Source organism: Tursiops truncatus, chromosome 20, assembly GCF_011762595.2.
Source record: "Tursiops truncatus isolate mTurTru1 chromosome 20, mTurTru1.mat.Y, whole genome shotgun sequence".
NCBI classification, from domain to species: Eukaryota; Metazoa; Chordata; class Mammalia; order Artiodactyla; family Delphinidae; genus Tursiops; species Tursiops truncatus.
Genome location: NC_047053.1, coordinates 6,447,694 through 6,465,070, shown reverse-complemented (window position 1 = coordinate 6,465,070; position 17,377 = coordinate 6,447,694). Strand labels below are relative to the sequence as shown.

Genomic DNA, 17,377 nt, shown 5'->3' with positions numbered 1-17,377 from the left:
TTAGCACGGCACTGTGTGGAGCTGCCTGACAAACTTTTGTTAGATTCCAGGGTAGTTCTCTGAGAAGATGTAGGGGGACTCTGGCTTCTGCCTTAAAACCCTATTCAACTTGAGACGGGGCTTTCCTGAACCAAACCTTTGTATGTCCCCCTTGTCATAGTTGGGAGATGACTCTTTGGACAATCTCCCCCTCCTTCCACCAAAGCAGTGGTTAACCTAGGAGTACTTTTTATTTCTGCCCTAATCTCAAATTTAAACCAAAAGCAGTCTCTCCCTGTCCCCACATACATGCACCTGAAAATAGGCCAAATGACTTCATTCAGTCATCTGCATACCGAGATTTCAACATTGGGCATAAATACCACCAACGAACCATTTCCACACCGGGAAGAGAAAACAAATACAATGACACAGCCCCAAATTGAAAACAAAGCAAAATTTATTGCATGTGAAAAGCAATCACATGGAAATTAAGGGTCAGGAACCATGAAAATACATATTTCGCATATTTTCTGTCCTGTTCCAGCGTAGATCACTCACTCTTCACTCTCATGGACCACCATCTGGGGAGAAAGTGGGCATCTTGAGTTCTGTCAGATGGCAGAGCCGCATTTCCGGCCACGCCCCCTCCCAGCGAGCATCTGGGGTTGCTTGCTTGTCTGTTTCAGCGGGACACGGGATATTCCTTGGATCGCAGGCGGATACACGAGTGCAGACGTGGCGGCAGTCACCCCACAGCCTGAGAGCCTGGTCCTCAGAATAGCCCAGGGATCTAGGAACCTACACCTACAGTGGGCGCAGAGACGGCGGCCGGCCAGCAGAGGGCGCCCGAGCCCACGCAGGAACCGCTCGCCGCTTTTCAGGACGGTGTTCTACTGGGACTCACAGACCGGGGTTTAGCCGGTCTCTACACCAGCTACGTGGCTTTAAGCAAATCCTTTCCTTTCCTGAGCCCGAGACTGACCAGTTCTAAAGTCGAAGGTTCTCCAAGGTCCCGTCCATCACGGCGGGTTCCTCCCCGGGAGCCGCACCTCCCGCTGCATCGCCCTCCCCACCCCGTGCCGCGGGGCCACCTACTCGGCTGGAGGTGAAGTCTCTGGTCTTCGCGCGGAGCTTATTGACTTGAGATTCGGCAATATCGGCCCGTTCTTCAGCCTCCTCCAGCTCATGCTGAGCTTTCCGGAACTTGGTGAGATGAGCGTTGGCTTGTTCATCCTAAAAGCAAAGAGCCGGGGCGGGTACGATCAGCGAGCGCCTCTCTGGGGCTCGCAGGGGGAAACAGGCCAGGCGCCGCGCTGGGGTCCCGCGGACTTACAGCCTCCTCGGCCTGCCTCTTGTAGGACTTGACCTTCACTTGAAGTTTGTCCACCAGATCCTGTAATCTCACCACGTTCTTCCTGTCCTCTTCGCACTGAAAGAGAGAACATGGGACAGTACTTAGCCAGGGGCCGGCAGGGATGCAAGAGGTCCCAGTTCTCTCTGGGGCTAAAGGATTTCTCCCTGTTTTCTGGAGAGAGGACCTGGGAAGGTGTTCGCACTTCACAGAGGAAATGCCCGTGGGGTTTCTTTCCACTTGCCTGGTAAGTTAACTCCTTGACCCGCCGCTCATACTTCCTCAGGCCCTTGACAGACTCGGTGTTCTTCTTCTGCTCCCCTTCAAGCTCAAACTCCAGCTCTCGGATCTGGGGGAACGTGTGTAAATTAGTCTGGGGCTGGAGCACGAACGGGAGAGGCCAGAAAGCTCTGCGTAGGCTGGGGCCTGTCCTGCAAGTACCCGCGCCTCCAGCTTCTGGATCTGCTTCTTCCCGCCCTTCAGGGCCAGCTGCTCAGCCTCGTCCAGGCGGTGCTGTAGGTCCTTCACCGTCTGCTCCAGGTTCTTCTTCATCCGCTCCAGGTGGGCGCTGGTGTCCTGCTCCTTCTTCAGCTCCTCGGCCATCATGGCCGCCTGAAAAGCACATCATCCCACTCAGATGCAGACCAAGGTCAAGTGCTTGGAGCTGTTGAAATCTGGGTACCCGGAGGACCAGAGCCATGCTGATGACAAAGGACAATAGGTAACGGGATGACTGAGCCCACTGTTCCACCATGGGATCTGAGAAGAGCTGCACCAGGCATGTAGCATAAACTAAGAAGTGAAACCTTCAAGGGCTGGATGGGAAATAGTTTCTTCCCTTTCTTAAACTGGCCTCCTTGGGACCTCCCTAGCTCCAAGGAGATTCCTTCTTTCCTTATCACCATTATCACCAACCCGTGACTTAGAGAATTCTGAGTTCATAACCTAGCATCACGGGTGTGGGGTAATGGGGCTAAGGGAAGGCCTCTAGGGAACTGGGGGTGCCTGAGCAAGCAGGGAGGAATCGTCACGAGGTTGTGCCCTCCATCGAGCAGCAGGTGGCGCTGTGGGGGCCACGAGCCCAGAACCAAGGCCTCTGGAGCAGGAAGGCTGGATGCCGGTGGGAGGGAAGCCAGCTTCCTGTAAGGTGACATTTGGTGGGATCCTGACGTCTGAGGGTCTCATTTTTATATTTGGAATCAGTCATACGTTGAAGGAAGGACGAGCATACCTCTCCAAGGGCATAAGAAAGGAATATAATTCCTTCTGGTCTTTTTTTATCCACACGCCCTTATTTCTCATGTCCACTATTTAAACGTGCGGGAGGAGACATGTTGACTGTCCGGGGAGGTGGGGAGCGCTTCTGGAGCAGAACTCACACCACATGTGCCCTGGGAAGGCCCCACCCTGTCTAATGGGTTGGAGAGGAAGGGGGCTTGGATGAAATGCAATCCTGGCAGCCACGCAGGGCAGGGAGGAGGCTCACGTCCGTGATGGCCTTCTTCGCTTTCTCTTCAGCGCTCCTCGCGTCCCTGCTGGCATCCTCCACCTCGCTCTGGAGCTGCAGGAGGTCTGTCTCCAGCTTCTTCTTGGTGTGGATGAGACTGGTGTTCTGGGACGGGAGGAGGGGGTTTAGCCAGGCGCGCCCGAGCGCAGGGGCCCCGCCCCACCCCCCTCCCCTCCCCCACCTGGGTGTGCAGGAGCTGGACGCGCTCGCTGGCGTCCAGGAGCTCCTGCTCCGCCGTCTTCCTGCTCCTCTCCGTCTGCTCCAGGGTGGCCCGCAGCTCCTCGACCTCGGCCTGCAGCAGGTTGGCTCTGCGCTCCACGATCGCCAGCTGCTCCTTCAGGTCCTCCTGGCCCCGGAGGGCATCATCCAGGTGGAGCTGGGTATCCTGGCCAGACAGTAACAGAAACGTCCGGCTGAAGTTGAGGCCTGAGGACCATGAGCCCAGCCGACAGCTGGCGTGTCTGAGAATGGGAGAGGTTTCCCACCGGGAGTGCGCAAACCTTCAGCTGCCCCTGGACGCTCCGGAGGTGTTTGAGGGTCTCTGCGGCCTGGCGGTTGGCGTGGCTCAGCTGGATCTCGATTTCGTTCAGGTCCCCCTCCATCTTCTTCTTGATCCTGATGGCCTCATTCCGGCTCCGCACCTCGGCGTCCAGGGCGCTCTGCATCGTCTCTACTGCTCTCTGGTAGTTCCTCTTCAGCTGCTCGATCTCTTCGTCTTTCTCGGCCACCTTTCTATCGATTTCTGATTTCACTTGTGAGAGTTCCAGCTGGATTCGGAGGATCTTGGCCTCTTCATGCTCAAGAGCGGCCTTTGAAGAACAAGAACAAGACAGAAATGGTACCAGTGATGGGAGAGAGCCTGCTACGCTACTCTTTGGGGCAAAAAAACCTCCAATAGAATGTTTGTAATTCTAACTCTGCAATATTCAAAACTCTTTTTTAAAAAATCCCTAACTTACCTTCAGTGCAGAAATAAGATGTTTCATTGCACTTTGTTTTTATTATACTATCAAACAATAACATTTAAATCATCACATTTCTTAGGCGCTTAAGGCACTTTATAGATATTTTGAATTCATCTAAGATTTTTGTAAAATCTCATTTTTAGACCTATTTTAACATAATGATTTTCTCCAGTAAGTTCAAGATAATTCACAGGTATTCACAGGTATTAGTCCATGCACATTGATAGGAAAGGGGCCGGCGTTAGGACTGTGACTTTACAGACCCAGATCGGGGCCGCCTGGCCTCCCAAGCTGGAGCCCCACCATCATATTCTCTGTTCCAGGCCAGTGCCTCGCCGGCGTTCTGCTCACCTCTGCTTCCTCAAGGGCCAGTTGGATATCAGCCTTTTCCAGCTCGATCTGCTTTCTTGATTTCTCCAGTTCATGGATGGTTTTACCGTTTTCGGCAATTTGTTCTGTGAGATCGGCTATCTCCTCTGCAAAGAAAGAGGTTTGGTTGCCTCGGAACGTTCTCCGTGCAGTTTTCCAGGCAGAGTAAGCACCAACCGAATGCTTTTAACTAGTCTATCATAGTTCTAAGGATGCTGTTTCCTAGAGATAAGATACTGTATATAGAGAGACTCAGAAACAACCCCTCGGATCTGAACACTTCCTGTGTGTGCAGTAACGGATTCTCGTGTAGGGGTTTGGGTCCTGCAGTCACGGACCTCCAGCCCCACGCTCTGGCAATAGCATGAAGCAGGATTTCAGACAAATTGCTTACGCTCTAAATTCTTATTTTCCCGTTTCACAGTTTCAAGTTGATCTAAGGCTTCTTCATAGGCATTTTTCAGTTTGAAGAGCTCAGTACTCAGGGAGCGGGATTCCTTCAGAGATGCCTCCAGCTCTGCCTGGCTCTCCTCACACTTGGTTTTCCATTCAGCGAGCACCTGCAGCACCGGGGAGGAAGGCGGCACCTCTGTTGACGAGCGCCTCTCGGCTAGTTTCTATCTAAGTACGCCCGTGAGGCGGAGCAGTCTGGGAGCTGGGGCCGCCTCTGCCGTGTCACTTGCCTAACCCCTTGTTCCTGACTGCTGGCTAACCAAGATTTCCAGATCAGTCACTGGTCAGTAACAACTGCCCTTGATGAAAAGCAAGTGGATCCTTTGAGAAGGAATTAGCTGGGCCGAACTGCCCTTTCCTAATATGAAAACGGCCCTGTACTTCTAAGTATTTCATTAAAACTTTGTTTCAAAGCAACCTTACCTGTCATACTGAAGGGGACGCTGTCACAAAGCCTCGCAGTGGGACCCGAGTTGGATTCCCACATCAGCCCCCGCAGACAGACCAGCGTGTGGGGGTACAAAAACGCTCGGGACTGGCAGCATTGGAGGCGGTGGCTTGTTTCCACTGACAGTGTTTGAAAGGGACCCCCCCCCCCCCCCGCATCCCACTCCCGTTCTGTTTCAGGGGCTTGCCTGAGGTCACACTGCTACTGGGGCAGAGTCAGGTACCACCCGGTACCGCTGTGTCACGGTGCTCAGCCGGCAGGGAGCTCACCCCACACCTTGTCAAAGTTCCTCTGCTTCTTGTCCAGAGCGGCAGCCAGGGAGTTGGCTCTGTCCACATCGCCCATCAGGTCCTCCACCTCTGCTTGCAGCCTCTGCCTGGTCTTCTCCAGGGAAGCGCACTTAGCGTTCACCGCCTCAACCTGCTCCTCGGAATCCTGAAGGCGCTGAGCGAGCTTTTTCCTTGAAGAATGTGAAAGAGAAGCAGATGCTTTAAGTTTCAATCCTACCGAACATCACTATTCACCAAGTTGGAATCACTAATTTATGTGATTCAAACGCCGATTTCCTTTCATAAGCCCAGGAGAACTTCCTGTCTGCTAAAAACCAGTGACCAATAGCCTGCCTTTTCTCTAACCAAGGTCAAAGTCGTTTGTCTCAATGAAATGTGCTAACACCGCCTCCCTCTACTGGCACAGAACTGCCTTAAAAGACATAGAAGATGGGAAAACATCGTAACAAATTCACTCGCGAGTAGTTCTAAAGTTGGTGCCTTCTGTCACTTGATCATCTAGGAGTTCTATTTCTTCTGAAGACAGATAGGGTTGTGTACTTGGCCTCCTCCAGCTCCTCCGTGCGCTGGATGGCGTCCGTCTCGTATTTGGTCCTCCACTGGGCCACCTCGCTGTTGGCCTTGGACAGCGCCCTCTGCATCTCAGCCTTGGCTTCCTGCTCCTCCTCATACTGTTCCCGCAGCAGGTCACAGTCGTGGCGGGAGGACTGCAGGGCGTGGGCCAGGGCGCTCTTGGCCTGCAAAAGTCAGGACAGAGGAGAGGCCCCAGCGGATGACCATTTTAGTGCCATGTGCATGATGCAATCCAGGTGTGCTCCTGCTGTCATCACCTATGAGTAGAGCTGCCTTTTGTTTCTGCAGGTGGTACTGGAAGGCTAGGTCGGGGAGTGCTCCCTCTGCGGACGTACCTTGCTCTCTTCCTCTAACTGCCTCTTGAGCTCTTCTACTTGCTGGGTAAATGCTTGCTTGCTTCTGGAAAGCTGCGATACTATGCTCTCCTTTTCTTCCAGTTGACGACTCAGCTCACCTGTGTCCAGAAGGGAATTATTTTCACTTCATTCACTCACTCACCAGGTTCTTACTGTATGTAAGGCACTGTGCTGAGATATGGGGAGAGAGTAAATTACAAGATGTGGTCCTTTCTTGGGGGTGAAGGGATGTGTCCGTGAAGAGGAAACTGAAAGCACACCCTGGTAAGATACTGTTGTAAAATTCCAGAAGCATGGAGTAACTTTTGTCAATAAAACTTAAGAAGAATTGTAAACCAAAACCTCACCACCTAAACACTCCCATCAGACCTTTCAGTGGCTGGCGCTTCCAGCTGTTTGCTGATTTGTCACTGGGGGAAATACTGCATCTCTTTGCTGCGTTCCTTAGGACTTCTAGCTTCAGTAGTTTGAAGCTGGATTTTTGGGTGGCTACGGTGGTTCTGGTTTATATGCTTACGTAGAGGCAGGAGAAAAACAAGGTGGGGGAGAGGCCTTCGGACTCCAGGGGTGAACTCCCAAGATCATGGTAGAAGTGGCCCCTGAACTTCTTTTTGTCACTGTCTCAGTCGAGCTGCTACAAAGGACTGGTTCACCTGTGATGATGGGCTGGAGGACCAGCGCTGGGGGAGCCATGTTTTCTAGGTGGAAGTCCCGGATAATGTTCCCCTGTATTTTTATCACACACCAAGAGCCTATACAAATTGGCCGTGGTTCTTTCTTTACTGTTTAAAATGCTCCATTGCAGACAACGAATCTGCATTAATGTGCAGCGAGAAGTAGCAAAGCCATGGGACTTGGTTCCTAGTCCCACTTCTGCCCTCTAGGTTCTTTTTGAGGCAGGGTTACATTAATTTTGAAAGCGCTTGAAGCAGGTGGTGTTTTGGGTCCCTCCTCATTCCAGTCCATGTCTCTCTCCTTCTTACTGAACTTTCAGTGCTCTCCTCCTTTGGGACATTCTAAATGGCGCTTTCGTGGGTTATTCTGATTGCCTCTCTCCTGAAAATCTGCTTCCCTAGAAATCCTCCCCCAAACAAACCCTGCCTTTCGTTCTGACCAGTTGCCCTCTGTGGGTGTCCAGGAGGCACCGCCCCCGCCGTTTCCCGGCGCTCACCGGCCTCCGTCTGCAGACGTGCCTTCTGTGCGGTCAGTTCACTCAGGCTCCTCTGACATTCCTCGTTCTTGCCCCTGGCCTCGCTTAACTGATCCTCCAGAGTGCGGCACATTTTCTCCAGATTCGCCTGCAGGGTTGAGAAGGGGGAGGAAGCTGAGTCAGCGATCAGGTGGGAAGGACGCAGGGTCCCCCTCACCTGAGGATGAGGCGCCCCCCACCCCGCACCTTGGACTTGGACACGCTCTCCACGTTGCTGCCGAGGTCGTCGAGCTCCAGCTTGAACTCACTCTTCTCCTTCTCCAGCTTCTGCTTGACCCTCTGCAGGTTGTCAATCTGCTCCCCCAGCTCGGCCACACTGTCCGCGTGCTTCTTCCTCAGCGTGGCCGCCGTGGCCTCGTGCTGCAGGGTGGCCTCCTCCAGGTCCCGGCGCAGCTTCAGGAACTCGGCCTCCCGCTTCTTGTTGAGCTCTATCTGGGTGGATGTGACGCCGCCCGCCTCCTCCAGCCGCTCGCTGATCTCCTCCAGCTCCCGGGAGAGGTCCGAGCGCTGCTTCTCAGCTTTGGCACGGGAGGCCCGCTCTGCCTCGATCTCCTCCTCCAGCTCCTCGATGCGGGCCTGTGAGGGCAGGCCGCCCCACGACACTCCTGACTTCCAGTGTCAACACCAGGCTAGTTTCCCCTCCCATTAGACAAACCGCTCTCGGACTGCTCCCCGAACGATACCAATGCTGCAAATTTCCTCTGACACGAGTTTTTCCTGCCTCGACACAGGCATTACCCCTGCAGCGGCCACCCAGGATATAGTCCATTCCAACTGCACGTGGACTTCAAATACTTCAGTTATGTGCTTTGTCAACAGTTACGGAAAAACTGTTCATCACTACTGTGTCAGCCTAGCAGAAAGGAGACCCACGGTCCTGCCCGCTTTGCTCTAATGACGTGCAATAGACACCCCCCACCCACTGTACGTGACCACGTGTGAAAGAAAAGTCCCAAACGCCTCCTACCTGTAGCTCTTTGATTTTCTTCTGAAACTGCAGGCCCAGAGTCTGCTCATCTTCCACTTTGCTTTGCAGCTGACTGTACTCGAAATCCTTCCTGTGAAGGGAAATGCAGAACGTGTGAAGACCAAATACCCGGGAATTGGAAAGCTGAACTCGGTGGTTTCAGGGCGCACTTCTTGAGCCTTTCATCCAGCTGTTGCTTGTCATTCTCCAGATCCAATATGGACTCGTGGGCAAGCTTCAGGTCTCCCTCAAGCTTCCTTTTGTTCCTTTCCAGGTCTACACGAAGCTTCTTTTCTTGTTCTAGGGAGCTTTCCAGCTGCAAAAGGCACCGTTTCCTTTTGAGAACAAATGCCTTGCACCAGAGGGTTCTCGGGGGCTCTTCCCACCCTGAGGCCCAGGCCTCCCGACTAGCATCCTTTACTCACGTCATCCACCTGCTGTTCCAGTTTACTCTTGATTTTGCTCAAGGAATTGACTTTGTCTTCTTCAGCCTGGAGGTCATCCAGGGTCTGCTGGTGGGCCTCTTGGAGGGCTTTCTTCTCCCTGGTTAACTTTGCAATGGTTTCATCCAAACCAGCGAGTTCCTCAGTAAGGTTTTTAACCTAAGAAGAAGCCACAGGCAATTATAAGAAGAGATCAAGTCGGGTTTGCATTGACCACATCAAGCTGGAAGGGCCCACAGAGAGTGTACCACCTTGTTCTCTGTGGCATGTTTCTCCTTCTCAACCTTGGCCAGTGTCAGCTCAAGGTCATCTATGTCTTTCTTCAGTTCCGAACATTCGTCCTCCAGTTTCCTCTTCTTGGCCGTCAGCTCAGCATTGATCTCTTCCTCATCCTCAGCTCTCTCAGTCACCTCCTTGATCTTTGCCTCCAGCTGGAACTTGGCTTTGATCAGTTGATCACATCTTTCCTCTGCATCCAACAAGTTTTCACTTTCCTTAAAAAAAGAAAAAAATATATCATTTCCTTTAATGGTTAAAAGATAAGATTTGTGACATTCCAGTATTTTGTTATATATGAGGTCCTTTACGAAGCATCGCAACTAAAAAGCAAAACTCCCACCAAAAGTCATTTTCTTAACTAATCAAATCTAGAAGGAAAGTTTTAAAAAAATTCCTAAACACCTACAGCTTGTACTTGGAGCTGCAGGTCATTCTTCTCTTGTACTAGAGTCACCAGTTTTTCCTCCAGTTCCTTCCTTTTTGCCTCTGACTTGGCGAGTTCATCTTTAGTTTTCTGGAACTCTTCCTTCATGGTGGCCATCTCCTTCTCGGTTTCTGCGCTCTTGAGAAGGGGCTTGATCTTGAAGAAGAGTTTCATCCAGGGCCAGTGCTTGACGTTCATGAAGGCTCGGATGTTGTACTGGATGCAGAAGATGGACTCCCTAAAAAACAAAACATCAGTGTTTTTCTAAGAGAGACTCCCCACTTCTCCCGAAGAGCTCAGGTCTGAGCACAGACCCCACTCGACCTTCTCTGCACCATCTTCTGGAATTCCATGCGCATGAGGAACCCTCTGCACACAGCTTGCGTCCGGGTGATCAGCTTGGCCAGGCGGTCATCCCGCATTTCCTCCAGGGTTCCCAGCAAGCCAGCCTTGAAGAACACCTTGAGGGGAGAAGGATGACTTGAGTCAGTTTTCCGGAGAAGTCTAGCGGGGACCACCCGCCAACATCTGTCAGAGCTGATGCAGTACCTTGGTGTGTCCAAACTTGTACTGAGTGTGATCAATGTCGATGGATGCCAGCAGCTTTTCACACGCCTTCTTGCTGTCGATGAACTGCCCCTCAGGGATGGCGCTGGCATTCAGCACTCGGTATCTGCCGTTGTGGACACAGAAACATCGTAGACCATTAGCAAAGACGTGAACTTTGGAAACCAGTTCAGGCCTCTCTTCCAAGAGGCAAGAAGGCCAAGGTCCAGAGAGAGAGGGAAGCTTGCTCTTGGTCACAGGCCAGATAGTGGCCTAGAATCTAGGCCTACTGACTCTTAGGCCAGGTGTTTTTCTGACGTGTTGTATATCAGATAAGCTCCTGAGAAAATGTGGGAGAAAACTGTATACCTTGGCTACGTGGAGTCCATAGCTGTTCTTTTGAAACGGGTCTTTTCATACTACTATTCCTCCCTCTCAAGTTCCAGCATTTACACATCTTCTCAAGAAGCAAATAGAACATTTTTATCACACACCTTTGTTTAAAATCCCCATAGAGAATCCTGTTTGGGAACCCCTTTCTGCAGATGCGGATTCCTTCCAGGACACCATTACAGCGCAGCTGGTGCAGGACAAGGCTGTGCTCCATGGCCCCTGAGAAGAGAAGCAACAAACGTCAGCTTCACACACAACCTCCTAAAACCTGACTGCCACCTTCAGAGCCAGCGGGTGTCTTACCTGGGGTTTTGGTTTCGTTGGGAATTATACAGCGCACAAAGTGAGGGTGGGTTGTTCTTAAATTTGACATCAGCTTGTTCAGGTTTTCCTAAAAGAAAAAGATTAAATTTGATAGTGAGCCTACTATAGGCTTTTACAGACACGGAGATATATTGTAACAAAAAAGTAAGGTATGTATTTTAAATTTATCATAAATTCTAAGGAATAAAGGTATTATTTAACTTTCTCTTTTAATAATCTTTTGGCTAGAAGTGTAGGCGAATAACCGATAAAACAGACTTTTGCTTCACAGTGAACCACCAGAGACTAACCAAGTACAAAATGCCTCTGAAATCAACTCAAGAGGAGTATCCAGCTCCACTGGGCACAGGACATGCTACTGCCTGTGTCCTTCAGGCAAGTCGGAAAGTCTGTACTGAGGACTCGCCTCCCAGGCCGGCCGGCACACGCAGCTGATGCCGTTTAAAGTGATAGTTCAGTTCTGGTCCTCCATTTATTAGACCTCATCTGTATATCATCATACTGCCACTCACCCTCCCTAAGTGACAGTAACCAGATTAAGACCACATCACTGTTCTTGAGTGAGTCAAGTTTAGCATCTCTGCGTTGCTCGTTTTGAGATGACTTAAACCAAGTACAAGCAAATAAATCTGTATCTTTCTTACCCTGAAGAGGGCAGAGACGGTCTGGAAGGAAGAGCCCTTTTTCTTGGCAGCTTTCTTCTTCCCACCATCAGCTGAAAGAAAGAAAAGACGGCGTGTGCTGCTAGCAGGCCTGCAGAGCTGCTCCAGCCCCGTGGCTGCTGGAGTGAAGAAGTGCGGGTCCAAGGCACCCCGCGGAGTCTGTTACCGTCTGCTGTGGCGAAGGTGGCGTAGAGGTGTGCCAGGAGCCTGTTGGAGGACTTCTGGTACAGGCCGACCACCGTCTCGTTCAGGGGGTCCTTGTTCTTCTCCAGCCAGCCCGAGACGCTGTAGTCCACGGTGCCCGCATAGTGGATCAGCGAGAAGTGGGCCTCGGCCCTGCCCTTGACCGCCTTGGGCTTCTGGAAGTTGCTGGACTTGCCCAGGTGCTGGTCATACAGCTTGTTCTTGAAGGAGGTGTCTGTGGCCTTGGGGAACATGCACTCCTCTTCCAGGATGGAGAAGATGCCCATCGGCTGGACCAAGGCAGAGTGCATACGGGGCGGGTATGAGCTGCAGTGTCAAGCAGCAGGTCGGCGAGGGGCGGCTGCTGAGTGCACACAGCAGGTACCTTCTCGATGAGCTCAATGCAGGCGGCCAGGTCCATCCCGAAGTCGATGAACTCCCACTCGATGCCCTCCTTCTTGTACTCCTCCTGCTCCAGCACGAACATGTGGTGGTTGAAGAACTGCTGCAGCTTCTCGTTGGTGAAGTTGATGCACAGCTGCTCCAGGCTGTTGTACTAACACCAAAACATAAGGTTCACATGAAAAGTTAGACTTCTTTCAAAACCAAACACGCATCAGCCTTCCTCCTCATGGTCTCGGGCTCTCGCCAGCTCATTTATGCTTTCAGGAATGGGCACGCTCTTGGGCTCAGCGGAGACCACACGTCCTTGGAGTCTTCTCTGATTTCCAGCTGGAAGATGCTTCTCCTGAGTCCACGGTCTGGGCCTCTCCTGGGCGCTGGCCACGGCCTGCCTTATCTGTAGTTGGTCTTCTGTGTGCCTTACGTACTTCTCGTTGTCCTCTACAAACTACAAGCTCATCTTTTTTTCACCTGCAAGTCTTATACCTGGCAGACACCAAACATATGCTTCGATGAATGGCTACGTGCTTCTAACCCAGAGCCAGTAGGATATTTATGTAAAACATCGCATGGTTGGCTTATTGTCAACTTCTTCTCTGTTTCTGGCTCTCCCTATTGTCAGTAATTGCATTTGATTTTTTGTTTTCTTTTATCCGTTTGAGGATGTCTTTAAAATTCCACTTGACACAAGCCTTCCTCCCTCTTAAAATAATACAAACCCTTCCACGTTCTCTTCTACCTGATCCACCCTCCATCTCGTTTTCCTCCAAGATGTGATGCTGGATGACGTGTGGGCTGCCTTGACATCTTGCCTATAGGATCACGAAAACCAGCCCCCAGCACAAAGCCAAACGAGTATAACACAAACCTCAAAGATCTCAAAGCCCGCGATGTCCAGGACGCCAATGAAGTGCTGTCTGGGCAGTTTGGTGTCCAGCTGCTGGTTGATGCGGGTGACCATCCACAGGAACAGCTTCTCGTAGACGGACTTGGAGAGGGCGTTCACGGCATGGTGCACCTGTGCGGAGGGGCCAGCCGGTGAGTCTGGAGGCAGCGGCCGTCGGGTGCCGCGTCCTTTCCCAGCCTGCGGCAGCCACTTACCTGGTCCACAGTCTGGCCCTTGGTAACATACTCGTTCCCAACTTTCACTCTGGGGAAGCACAAAGCTTTCAGGAGGTCCGAAGAGTTCAGGCCCATCAGATAGGCTGTCTTGTCAGCCACTGGCAGGAAAAGAAGGCTGATTACAAGGGAAACCCCTGATGCTTGGCAAAGCGGAAGAGCCACTCTGAAAGTCATCCGGATGTTTCCACGCTCGGCTCAGCCCATCTTCATGTGTTTACATTCCGTGTCTCTAAACTGCTTACCTGTGGCCGGTGGGAGCTGAGTCACTCAGAGAATATGATAGATTTTATGAAAAGGCGGCACTGGGTTCCAGAAAACCCTGGTCACTCCTTACTGTATCTGAGGCAGGACCATTCTAGTGATTCAGCAGACGGGGCAGTAACCGTGCCTGTAGGCATCTGAGCCCTGAAGAGGTTCGCCTCTCTAGGCAGGAGGAGGAGTAAGCGGTTTCAAAAGAGGCCCTGAGGGGCTTCCCTGGTGGTGCAGTGGTTGAGAGTCCGCCTGCCGATGCAGGGGACTCGGGTTCATGCCCCGGTCCAGGAAGATCCCACATGCCGCGGAGTGGCTGGGCCTGTGCGTTCGGAGCCTGTGCTCCGCAACGGGAGAGGCCACAACAGTGAGAGGCCCGCGTACGGCAAAAAAAAAAGGCCCCGAGCGACCTCAGCTGGACGCCCCCTGGCCCTGCCGCGCGGTCGCCGCGGTGACGTGGTACCTTCAGTGCCGTCTGGCTCTGCCTGCTCCTCCCGCTGCTTCTGCTTGAACTTCATGTTCCCGTAGTGCATCACGGCGCCTGTCAGCTTGTAGAGTCCACACTTCTCCTCTGGGGTGAAGCCCAGGATGTCAATGGCGCTCTGGCATCGGAGGACAGCACGTCAGCCGGTTGACCCCAGTGATGGAGGAGCAGCCCCGCGCCCACCCCTCCCCCCCCCCGTCTGCTTACATCCGTAGCCAGCAGCTCCTCCGCATCGTCAATGCTGCCCACCAGGATCTCACCCTGGCTGATGAACGGGTAGTCATAAGGGTTGGTTGTAATAAGCAGCAGCTCTGCAATGATGACCATTTAGAGGAGGTCACATGGATGCAAAGAAAACATCCACTAGGGGCTTTCAGCTTCTGCGTCCTCAGCTGAGACTTTCGCTGCTGGGGCCCAGGCTGAGGGTAGTTAGAAATCTCTTAAACAGTCTCTCGATACTCAGGCTGTGGCAGAATATAAAGTCCAGGGAAGACTCTGCAGCCCGCCCAGGCCATGTAGGGTAAGAACCACAGAGAGAATATTGAAATTCTCTTGCTTTGCGTGCAAAGGGCGCAGATCCATGTCGGTTGGGAAAGGTTAATCGGGAAAACTGGCCGAGTGTGGGCCAGGACAGAGCCACAGGGAGGGAAGCACAGATCATTTGGTAGAATCACAGTCTTTTCCAAAACCTGCTGAAAAGCTGCAGCCTATTTCCAGGCTTGGGCCCAGAAGGCTGAGCAGACACAGCCAGGGAGCAAAGAAGGGCACCAGGCCCCTGTTAGGTGCGGGACAAAGGGCAGGGTGGACATCCACCAGCTGGTGGTTCATCTGATTTTGCGTTGGCCTCACAGCATTGGGTGAAATGTTGGTTTCTGTGCCAGAACACAAGGGGGCGCTAGAGGACCACTACATGCTTGGTCATTCGGCCAGTTTCTATAAACCAGAGCTGAATAAACCAATTGTGCCTCAGCCTTTTACTGTCCATTGGATTGCGTTTTTCAAATTGGCATGTCACCGTCAAAACAGCCGCATCCCATTTCTAAAGCAAGCTTCCTCTGCTGGCTGCCGAGTCACCTGTGCATACACACAACTCTCTTTGGTCCACTCACCCAAAAGCCGAAATGCCTCAGACCAACCCCTCTGGGGACGTCCTCACCTATGAGCTCGGGCTTCTTGTTGGAAAGAATCTGGTAGAAGATGTGGTAGCTCCTCTCAGCCTTCAGCTGGAAGGTTACTCTCGATTTTTCCAGCAGATCTAGGAACACAAACACAGGACTGTTTTCCAAACTGCTCCCCTGATGTCCCGAGACATCATCTGATCCCAGGGATCTACTTACACGTTTCAATATCTGCAGAGGCCAGCTTGCCTGTGGTACCAAAATGGATTCGGATGAACTTGCCCTGTGGGGGAAGGGAGACCAGGTGTACCGTGACTCCAGGTGTTCCTACCCACCTCCTGGGTAATGTGAACGGGAACCTTATTCCCCAGTAATTTGAAGTGAAGCATGACCTCCTCTCCCTCTCCTCTTTCCGGTTGGCTGCGTCTCCCTTCTCCATCCCCTTGTTCCACACTGCCTCCAAACGCCACTCCCCTACACTCCCACCCCCAAGATGGTCAACAAAGTAAGAGAGATTGTGTTCAAGATGCAAATCACACCATATCACTTCCCTCTTAAAGGATCCCTCAGTAGCTTCCTGAATGAAACCCAAACCCCTTCTCCTGGCCTACAGACTCCGAGGCTCCAGGTCGCTCCCTGCCACCCCTCCCCACCTCCCCTCATGCTGCCTGCCTCGCTGCAGCCCCTCAGACCCTCTGAGGTCCCTTGACCCCGCCAGTCCCCTGTCCTCATCCTGTGGATCTTGGGCTTCCCTGCCAGCCCTGTCTAAAGGAGACCTGGCTCACAGTACACTACCACACGCCCTCTTTACTGCACTGTCTACCAAGGAATCCTTGTCCCAGACTGTCTTGTTGATCTGTTTCCTTCTTTCGCGGTCCACCCCCAGGACTGCAGCGTCCTGGAAGCAGGGCCCTTGCCTACTTGCGGGCCTCAGAGGAGCTCCCAGCTTGAGCCGGTGCAAACTCACAAAGCGGGACGAGTTGTCGTTCCTCACGGTCTTGGCGTTCCCGAAGGCCTCCAGCAGCGGGTTGGCGCTGATGATCTGGTCTTCCAGAGTCCCCTGGAGCAGGGGGTCGGGGCAGGAAGAGCCGCACGCGACAGTGAGCTCCGCGGCACCTGCTGCCTTCGCTCCTGCAGCCCCGGGTCGCCAGACCCTCCCTGCCCTGCTTTCCAATCTGGGGCCCAGCCAAACCATCAGCACGCCTCACGCTTGCCATTCTTAGATTTGGCTCAAGCTGGGTGTCTTGACCTAAACCTCCTCACTTAGCCCTTCAGCTCCTTGATTCTCCAGGTAGCTAGGTCATCGGTGTTCATTTCATACTGTTATAATATATTCGTTTTGAAAGGCAAGTAGACACTACAGTTCTCTCCAATTGGTATGTGTGGTTCTGGTGTATGTGAGCTGCTCCCAAACTGACTTTTCTTAGTGGAGCCTTAGAAGCTTGTTTTCTAGGCAATCACAGGATCTGGTCCTGTAACATCAACCACATGCTGGGTCGTCTAGGAGAACTGGCTGTCCTGTGAGACTTTAAATCCTGGCCTGCTCTCCCTTCCTTGTGGAGGTGGGGTGTCGCCTCCCCGTGCCCCCTCGTTCTGAAGTTAAGACAAAGGTTGGCAGTGGAAGCAGAACAAGCCTTTCTCCTCTCCATACCCTCATTTTGGAGTCCTTCTTCTTGGCGAGGTCTCCAGTCGCTGCAATTGTTGCAAAGTACTGGATGACCCTTTTGGTGTTCACAGTCTTTCCTGCCCCGGATTCTCCACTATTCAGAGCAGTCGAAAGAGAGAGAGACAGAGAAACAAGTTCCGTGAGTGTAAATTGGCCCCCTAAGATGTCACCCGAGCCACAGCAGACACACACCTCCCAGCAAATGTGAGACCACTCGGAGAGGCAGGGGCCCCGGGGGAGACCGGCACGGCTGAGCGGGCTGGATGGGGAGCTCCAGCTTCCTGAGGCCTCACAGGCCTTCCTGCCCGTCTCTCCCCAACGCCCAGCCCCACATCTTTGCATCACAGACTTCGTTCTCGGTACTTTCTCATTAACAAAACAGAGCAAGTGGCATCTTCCCCTTCTGCACTGGGGACAAAGGGCCACAGCTATGAAAACACTCTACACCTTGGATACTTACGTAATCAGAATAGACTGGTTTTCACGATCTGCCAAAGGGAAAGATAAAATAGAGTTGATAGCAATATAAGAAGAGCTTCCTCAACCTAAATGTCCATTGACAGAGGAATGGATAAAGAAGGTGGGGGGTGTGTGTATACACGCACACACAC

The 17,377-nt window shown here is 52.5% G+C and overlaps 1 protein-coding gene across 1 annotated transcript in view; it reads right to left on the bottom strand.

Moving 5' to 3' along the window:
• Positions 1 to 421: 421 nt before the first annotated feature.
• Positions 422 to 17,377, bottom strand: part of LOC101324002 (myosin-3) — a 63,088-nt gene continuing 46,132 nt past the window's right edge. Inside the window, exons 9-44 of the mRNA XM_073797339.1 lie at positions 17,227 to 17,254; positions 16,752 to 16,860; positions 16,068 to 16,160; positions 15,320 to 15,383; positions 15,139 to 15,237; positions 14,190 to 14,293; positions 13,962 to 14,100; positions 13,229 to 13,347; positions 12,996 to 13,145; positions 12,111 to 12,281; positions 11,709 to 12,015; positions 11,525 to 11,595; positions 10,860 to 10,947; positions 10,658 to 10,775; positions 10,167 to 10,290; positions 9,942 to 10,078; positions 9,600 to 9,855; positions 9,166 to 9,408; positions 8,897 to 9,073; positions 8,642 to 8,787; positions 8,472 to 8,562; positions 7,691 to 8,080; positions 7,466 to 7,592; positions 6,274 to 6,392; positions 5,906 to 6,102; positions 5,352 to 5,535; positions 4,569 to 4,734; positions 4,157 to 4,281; positions 3,341 to 3,649; positions 3,022 to 3,225; positions 2,820 to 2,945; positions 1,775 to 1,945; positions 1,578 to 1,682; positions 1,316 to 1,411; positions 1,078 to 1,215; positions 422 to 563 (exon numbers count right to left, since the gene is read on the bottom strand). Coding sequence (XP_073653440.1) covers positions 537 to 563; positions 1,078 to 1,215; positions 1,316 to 1,411; positions 1,578 to 1,682; positions 1,775 to 1,945; positions 2,820 to 2,945; positions 3,022 to 3,225; positions 3,341 to 3,649; positions 4,157 to 4,281; positions 4,569 to 4,734; positions 5,352 to 5,535; positions 5,906 to 6,102; positions 6,274 to 6,392; positions 7,466 to 7,592; positions 7,691 to 8,080; positions 8,472 to 8,562; positions 8,642 to 8,787; positions 8,897 to 9,073; positions 9,166 to 9,408; positions 9,600 to 9,855; positions 9,942 to 10,078; positions 10,167 to 10,290; positions 10,658 to 10,775; positions 10,860 to 10,947; positions 11,525 to 11,595; positions 11,709 to 12,015; positions 12,111 to 12,281; positions 12,996 to 13,145; positions 13,229 to 13,347; positions 13,962 to 14,100; positions 14,190 to 14,293; positions 15,139 to 15,237; positions 15,320 to 15,383; positions 16,068 to 16,160; positions 16,752 to 16,860; positions 17,227 to 17,254 — 5,318 coding nt within the window. The 3' untranslated portion in view covers positions 422 to 536. The remainder of the gene's footprint in view (positions 564 to 1,077; positions 1,216 to 1,315; positions 1,412 to 1,577; positions 1,683 to 1,774; positions 1,946 to 2,819; positions 2,946 to 3,021; positions 3,226 to 3,340; positions 3,650 to 4,156; positions 4,282 to 4,568; positions 4,735 to 5,351; positions 5,536 to 5,905; positions 6,103 to 6,273; positions 6,393 to 7,465; positions 7,593 to 7,690; positions 8,081 to 8,471; positions 8,563 to 8,641; positions 8,788 to 8,896; positions 9,074 to 9,165; positions 9,409 to 9,599; positions 9,856 to 9,941; positions 10,079 to 10,166; positions 10,291 to 10,657; positions 10,776 to 10,859; positions 10,948 to 11,524; positions 11,596 to 11,708; positions 12,016 to 12,110; positions 12,282 to 12,995; positions 13,146 to 13,228; positions 13,348 to 13,961; positions 14,101 to 14,189; positions 14,294 to 15,138; positions 15,238 to 15,319; positions 15,384 to 16,067; positions 16,161 to 16,751; positions 16,861 to 17,226; positions 17,255 to 17,377) is intronic.